The 8,023-nt window shown below is 28.3% G+C and overlaps 1 protein-coding gene across 1 annotated transcript; it reads left to right on the forward strand.

Annotated features, from left to right (window-relative positions):
* Nucleotides 1-4,165: 4,165 nt before the first annotated feature.
* LOC102591506 (transcription factor BEE 3) lies at nucleotides 4,166-5,865 on the forward strand. Its single transcript, XM_006341536.2, has 6 exons — nucleotides 4,166-4,595; nucleotides 4,735-4,854; nucleotides 4,975-5,040; nucleotides 5,153-5,221; nucleotides 5,313-5,390; nucleotides 5,542-5,865. The coding sequence occupies exons 1-6, from the start codon at nucleotides 4,227-4,229 to the stop codon at nucleotides 5,668-5,670; spliced, it is 831 nt and encodes a 276-aa protein (XP_006341598.1). The 5' UTR covers nucleotides 4,166-4,226; the 3' UTR covers nucleotides 5,671-5,865.
* The last annotated feature ends 2,158 nt before the right edge of the window (nucleotides 5,866-8,023 follow it).

The following is an 8,023-nucleotide window of genomic DNA, read 5'->3' on the forward strand; positions in this document are numbered from 1 at the left end:
GGTGGGGTAAAAAAATTGAATTTAAAAACAAGCTTTAAAATTATTATTTTTGGGGGTGGGTGGTTGGAGGATAGGAACAAAATAAATTGATTTTTTCAACAAAAAAATAGTAATTTGAAGTTGGAAGAGAAGTTTGGAAAATGTTTTCCTTAAGTTTTGAATGGAAGTCATTTTCCTTAAAATTTGAAGAAAATGAGTTGATTTGGAAAACATTTTCCAAAATATTTAACCCAACCAAACATGAGAAATTGGAAAATGTTTTCCTTCATACCAAACACACCCTAAATATTTTTTTTCGTAATTTGATTTGAATTTCTCTCTTAATCTTAGTCGAATCAATTCTTAATCTTAATTTGATTAATATCTTTCCACTTTCTCATATTTGCTTAGTTTATTTTATACTACGATAAAATAGTTGTAAATCTTTATTTTGATTCACTAATTCGATTCTGAATACATGCGTGTAAATTAAACTCATATAAGAGAAGACATTCTCTAGGAGAATATTTTTCACTCCAAAGGAGATGAATTAATCGTTGAAAACTTGATTTTGTAAAATTTTGGAGGAATTATTTATTAATCCGTACAACAACTAAATGAAAGACCTAATTTTTTTAAGAACACGAAATCTCTATTAAAACCGAATCTTTTCCGTAACCAGGGATCTAACTCAAAACTTTTTCAATAGTAAATTACTCTATCAAACACCGAATTATTCAATTTCCTGTTTTCCTACTCAAAAGTTGTAACACCAATTAACATCAAATCGTTACATTGAATATTTCCATTCTACTAACATTGTTTTAAGTACTCTTTATGATGCTAAGCCACGTTCATTGAGATGTCATTTTAGCTTTGAGTTAGTGGAAATTAACAATCACCAGACAATTAAGTTCAATATTGTAATAATGACACTTAAAAGAGTCAAATGACTAATAGTGATTAATAACATGATATGATCACTCAATACTCTCTAGTCTCCACTAATATAATCTTTGAATTAGTTCAATTAAAATGAGGAGAAAATACATCATTACTCCATTTAACTATAACACTTTATCTAAAAAGACACTGAAATTTTACAAAGATCCTAACATCCCCTTAAACAATTTAAAAGTGTTAAAAGTATCTCATTTTTTGATCAATCCCAAGTGTAACGAAGAAAGTGCATACACGCACCTTACCACCTGTTAATTCTTTTTATTTTCATATATATTATTTCTTATTTTAAAAAATAATAATAAAAAATTGTCTTTTTCCTCTTCTTCTTCAATGTTCAACCGCAGGTAACCCTCCTCTTCGCCGCCGCCACCATCTCAACCATTTGCCGAGCGGATTAAAATCGAAATTAACTAATAAAAAGCTCTATCAAATCAATGGCTAAGCAAAATTTCCTCTATTTTCTCCAATGATTATTTTTCTTTTTTGTGTACATTGTCTTTGATTTTTTCTCAAAATTAAGATGTTATCTGCAAAGATCGGAACTCTCTCTCTAATTCAGATAGGGTATTTGTGAATATGTTCCCCGACGATTCTCCCTCACGTCGTTCGCCATTGCCGTCAATCTCTCTAATGCTTTTCTCACTAACCCTTTCCGATCTTCCCCTACCACCTAACTCGCTTTCATTTCTTTCTCTTTTCAATAATCTCATCAATTTCGATCTCCCTGAGCTAAACAGAAGTCAGTTTTGAAAACTTAGTCTTCTGGGTAAAAGAAGAATTTTTTTTGTGGGTCTTTTGCTTCATTATATAACTATTATTAACAATATAATTAGCATATTTCCAAGTGCAAAGAATTATGTTGCTGAAATAGTAAAAGAATGAGACAGACGGAGAAATTTTCTATGGCCGCCAATTTATCTTCAAGTACAAATATTGCAGCTTCATCATCAGTGTTGACAGGTCCGAATTGAAAAACTATAATAAATCAAATAGAGTAAAAAAGGAAATAATATTTCTAATTAAATAAATGCTGAAACAAATAAAATTATAAATTTTTGCTTATCTCACTTGCTAGTAGTGGCGAGTGAAATACACTTTAGGTGCCACGTAGGATCACAAGGGGTAATAAATCCAAGCTGAAATAAAATTAGGGGTACTAGGACCCTTTTGAAGGTATAATGTCTTTTTTTAATTTAAGGGGATAATGATGTATTTTTTTAGAGATCATCTATATTGTGTTTTATTATTATAATAATTATGAGAGGTGAGTGTCCCCATCTCGAATCAACCACTTTGATAGTGATTATTAATAATCAAATGAAGTGCATCCATATCATTCTCAATCTTTTAATATGTCTTATCCTTGTCCTTTTTTTGTTCAAAACTTTATTTTAACTCATACTACCAAATAATACTATACTGTCTATAAGACTATAGTTTTTAAATACTATACTGTCTACACCTTCTTGTCCCCCCCTTTTTTTAATAAAGTTAAAAATACATGTCTAAGTTTATATTTTGATCTTTATACTCTGAATCTGTTACTAATTCTTTTCTTTATGGAGAGGAAATAAATTTTATTTAAAATTTATTGGAAAAGGGACCAGCCCACCAAACTAAAGGGAAAAAATATAAAGTCATCACTTGTTTCAAATTTTCAAAAAAACACCTTAATTTTATAATCGTTCTATTACCCACTAAATAATTTTAAACATATATTATTATATCATTTTTTTATTAGTCCCAGATTTTAAGAAGCAAGTGTGTTCACACACTAATCATTACATGACACATGTTAATTTAATTTAAAATATTTTTTTTTTTATTTTAAGTTTTTTTCTTTATCTTTTCTCTCTCTTACTTTTTGACTTATTTTAAATTTCACTTCATCTTTCACCTCCTACTTTCAAGTGATTTCATCCCTCCATATTTATTTTTTTTCTTCACCTTCCACCCTCACTCCACCCCCCACGTCAAGGTGAACCCCACTCTCATTTTTTTTTCTTTTCGTTTTCTTCTTCTTTTTCGGTCAAATTCTTTATAGAATTCATACTATTTTTTTAGGCTTTATTAAATTATTGATAACAAAAATAATTATTTTTCTAAGAAAATTTAAAATTTTGAAGGTATCATCAACTACCCTTTTTCATATAACTTCAAAATTAGAAATGATAATTTTAAAAGAATCGATGAATTCCCCGAAAATTGAAAGAATTTTCTTGAAATTAGATAAAAAAAAAACTATATGATGCTTCCTAATCATCTTGAAATTTATGGGTTTATCAAATTGTTCGAAATGTAAGAAAATATTTAGATAAAGTTTTAACATTAAAGAGAGAAAAACTAATTGTAGTAAAACAAGGAAGGTGAAGTTATGGTAAAAATGGTGACATTGAAAGTGAGAAGCTTCAATGGAAATGATAATGAATTTTTGAAGAAGAAAGAAGAAAGAAAGAGAAAAATAGAAAAATATATCTTATAATAAAATACTTGTAAAAATAAAATTAAAAAAAACTTTTTCTTAGGTAAAGGGAGCAACTAGTTTGGCAAAAAATTTGAAAAATAAAAAATGTTTACTTTTAAAATTGAGGTGTTTAATCAAGCTTTAAACGAGAAATGAATAAATTTGAGTAGGAGTTTTAGAAACATTTTTCAGAAACTAAACAAGATAAAAAAAAAAATTAGACACTTTTAGAATATCAGTGTAACTATAAAATATTATTCTAAATATTTTTCAAATTGGTTAGCTAATCGAAATTACCCTCTAAATATATTTTTTCTGATAAGAAAAATCCGCAATTGCTATTTTGTTGGATGTGTACAAGGTAAAATCTTTGCTCCTATACAATAGCTTGTAAATCACATAGGAGAGGTAATCCTCCTCACTAGAAAAGTTCGATCCAATGAGCTAGACTCAGGAGACAAAATATACTTTTCAAACCAAGCAGATTTTAAAAGTTTAACCAAATCGACTTACTTTATATTGCTAATAATTTGCTGGTTGGAAACCAACGCCTGAAAGTGGGTCCCATTGTAATTGGATATATCTCCTGAATATTGGGTCCAGCAAGGGGAACAAAACCATAGAAGCTCAAGATTCCACGTGGCCTCTAAAAATGCTTCACTTTTTTCACTCTTTAATTTATTTTTATTTTTTAAAAAAACAATTCAAAATTCAACACTCCATGTTCCCTATATATATATCACTCATAACAAAACTCTCTTATCACAAACAAAAAAACACACACAACATAAAGGACCAGTTCCTTCACACACACACAAAAATGGCTGATCATCAATTCAACTCAGACATACAAAATTTTATCACAAATTCACCATTTTCTCTATTAAATTTCGATTCGAGCATCGATTTAATGAACCAATTTCCAGATATGATGAACATTCCTTGTTCATCAGACATGTCAAGTTTCAATATACAGAGTTCAATGGAATTTTCGAATGATAATGTTTTCACTCAAGTAGCTGATCAGTTTCCAGGAAGTTTACAAGAAATATTTCAAGGAAATATACAACAAGAAAGCAAAACAGAGGAAATTAATGATAGTAAAAAAAGGAAAATTAGTGATACTCCTGAAAGCAGTTCAGCTTATTCATCCCCTGCAGCTTCTGCTACGGGGAATAAAAGAAGAAATGTAAGTTAGTTTTAAATTGTTACTCTGTTCGTTCCAATTTAAGTGTCTTAGTTTAATAAGACACTAAAATTGGAACAGAGGAAGTACTTTGTTAACGATCAAATTAAATAAATTTGTATGTTTTAAAAAAAAATTGCAGACTAAAGGAAGAGGAAATAGAGTGAAAAGTGATGAAAAGGAAGAAGAAAAACCAAGAGAAGTGGTTCATGTTAGAGCTAAGAGAGGCCAAGCAACTGATAGTCACAGCTTAGCAGAAAGGGTAATTAATTAAGAATATATTCTAATTTTTTTAATAATTATTTGGTAAAATTAATTGTGAATTATTCAATAATGTAAAAACTTGTGATGATTAATGTAATTTTATTTTTATATGGTTCAGGTTAGAAGAGGAAAAATTAATGAAAGACTTAGGTGCTTGCAAGATATTGTTCCAGGATGCTACAAGGTATATTTATATTTATACTGATAATATATAGTATTACTTAAACTCGAAAAAATAATTTTAAAAAAATAGAATTTTAATTGACTAACAATTTTCCATTTTAATCATATTCCAGACAATGGGCATGGCGGGAATGTTGGATGAAATTATTAATTACGTGCAATCCTTGCAAAATCAAGTTGACGTGAGTTTAATTTCCATAATTACTAAAAAAAAATTGAATATAAAAAGATAAAAACAAATAAATTGATTTATTTCGAATTTGTTGGATCCAGTTCCTCTCCATGAAACTTACCGCAGCAAGCTCATACTACGATTTCAACTCGGAATCTGACATTCTCGTGTCATTGCAGGTAATTTTTCGCGTTTTTTTCTATTTAATTGTTTCAATACAACAGATAAAATTATACGTAATACATAACCATGATTACTTAAATTGTGATTTTTTTTTAACTTTTTGTGGCTGACTAAAAAGGAACGATCGGAATATTTTTTATGTTGTAGAGAGCAAAGGCATATGAAGCACTAAAAATGCAGAAAATGATGAAGAAGGAAATTGGATGTGAAGTGATGTCTTCAAATCAAGTTGGTCCTAATTTTGGAAGTTATCCAATGTTGCCATACAACACCTGAAGATTCCCCCCAATTATTTTTTTATTTTCAATCAAACTTTTTTTCCACTTGGTGCTATACATTTGTAATCTTTGTACACATTGGAAAAAAGAAATTAAGAAATTTATATATTAATATACTTGTATTAGGACTCACTCATCTTTTATGTGGGTACTTAACCAAATTATATGTAGTGAATTGTTTGATTTTCTCTAATTTTCTTTATTGGAATATGATTAAAATGAAGAATCTATGTTGAATTTGATTAATTCTAGCAACTACTTGTCTTATCTTGAATTACGCTTTTGATATCTTTATTGTGTAAATTAATTGAAAGGAGTAATTCAAAAGTGCTCGGATTGATGTAACATGAAATTTGATAGGTCAAAAGTTTCATGGAGGCAACAAAGTTCACAAATCTTCTAATTGACACTAACAAATTGTTAGTAACAAGCATATTAGCAACAATGGATGTGTTAAACTATTAGGAGTATAAATTACAACGATTATGAAATTGTAGTTTTTCAATAAAGAATTGACCAATTTATAGACGTACCATGAAGTTATAATTTTCTTTTTACATGTGTAACAATTCCGTACAACAAAATAGGCACAAAGAAAGATCAACAAACCGAATCAACCTACCTAAAACAAAAATAATTCCTCGGTAACCAATCATCCATAATACTAAATTTCAGGATATCTTTTTACTTGTTATTCAGGATATCTTTTTACTTGTTACAAAGTCAATAGATACTTGTTTTAAACGAGTGAATAGTTATATCTATAGTCCAAAACCTCATTTTTCACCTAGTATTTGAAATTACTTGACTACTAGATCTACACAACAAAATATACTTGTTTCTCTAAAGTGGAAATCTTATTGTTCAATTATTATTTTCATATAAATATCTTAATCATATTCCTATTGATTTTTGACTCCTTTGTTAACTTAAAGGGCAAAAAAACTGTCCATCTGATATACTAAACTTTCGCTACGTGTAAAATTCGAGATAATTCCTGAAAGAATCGAATTATTATAAGGTAAATTGTTAACTCAAAGGATCACATCAAAATACCAATCTTACCTTATCCAAAAGCATGTGATTAAACATTGATTAATTGGACATGATGAGATGATGTGTTTGCTTATTCATTTCTCAACTAAATGATAAATTATAACAGCCAAATTTTCTTTTTGACTTGTTGATCCTCCAATGTTATGCTACCAAGCAAAACTATTGTCCCACTTTATTTTGCTATATAATTAATTTTAATTAGTTGCAATCACATGAGAATATTACCATCACTTTCATATCCAGTTAACATCAACTAACATAATTATGGTTGTCAAATGATGAACATATATAGAAGAGTAAAAATAGCTTGAATGGACAAAAAATATTTTATTTGAGTAAAGATCCATAAAGTCACTTTTTTCCACTATAAATTATTTGAGGATTATTTCAATTGAAATAATAATAGTTTTAGTACCAATGAACGTGATAAAACAGATGAAGTTGTGTTTGAGCTCTGAATATGAAAAAATCTTTGATAGAAAGTATTTCCTTCCGAATGGAAAACATTTTATTTTTCAATATTTCAACTTTAATTTTTTTTTTTCAATTTCAACCAAATATTATCTGAATCTAGATGTATAATGAAGCTATTCATTGACCAAAAAATAATAATTGCATAACTGGATCTCACAAAATGTATAATACACTATTTATTTATTTTCCCTTTTCATAACGCTAAATTATTTTCTCTTATCAATCTAAATTTGTCCAGTCTTATCACTTATGTTTGAAACGCTCTCTATTATTAATTAATCAATTTATTCATTTATGGATAAACTACCTTATTAGACATACATCACTACTATATATACTAATATTATCTTTACTTTTAAACAATTACATATATTACTATTTTTAGTATTTTATACCATATATTAATATATTATTTGAAAATATTATTAGATACCCACATCCCTTAAAACTATTATTGATTAATTGTCTGCTTAAATAACTCTTTCACTCCAAATCAACCACTATCTCTTAATTCTCCCCTCCCATGTTTATCACTCAATTATTTCTCCTCCTTTCTGATTCAAGAATTTCACCTTACAATTTCATTTCAACAATAGTTAATCTACTCTCTTCTTCTCAAGATATCATCACCACAAATTCTCCTGAACCCAAATATCATTTTGTATTGTTCATTTATCACGAGTTCCAATCACAGTAACTGCTACAGAGAAAACTTTCAATTCATAGTGGGTCTTGATTGTTTGTCTCCGAAAGAAATGGATCTTAGTTTTGATTATGTTATGCCACATCGCAAAAGGATCAAAGGGAATATTGTAGAGAGT

This window comes from Solanum tuberosum, unplaced genomic scaffold (genome assembly GCF_000226075.1).
Source record: "Solanum tuberosum cultivar DM 1-3 516 R44 unplaced genomic scaffold, SolTub_3.0 scf00026, whole genome shotgun sequence".
Classification (NCBI taxonomy): Eukaryota; Viridiplantae; Streptophyta; class Magnoliopsida; order Solanales; family Solanaceae; genus Solanum; species Solanum tuberosum.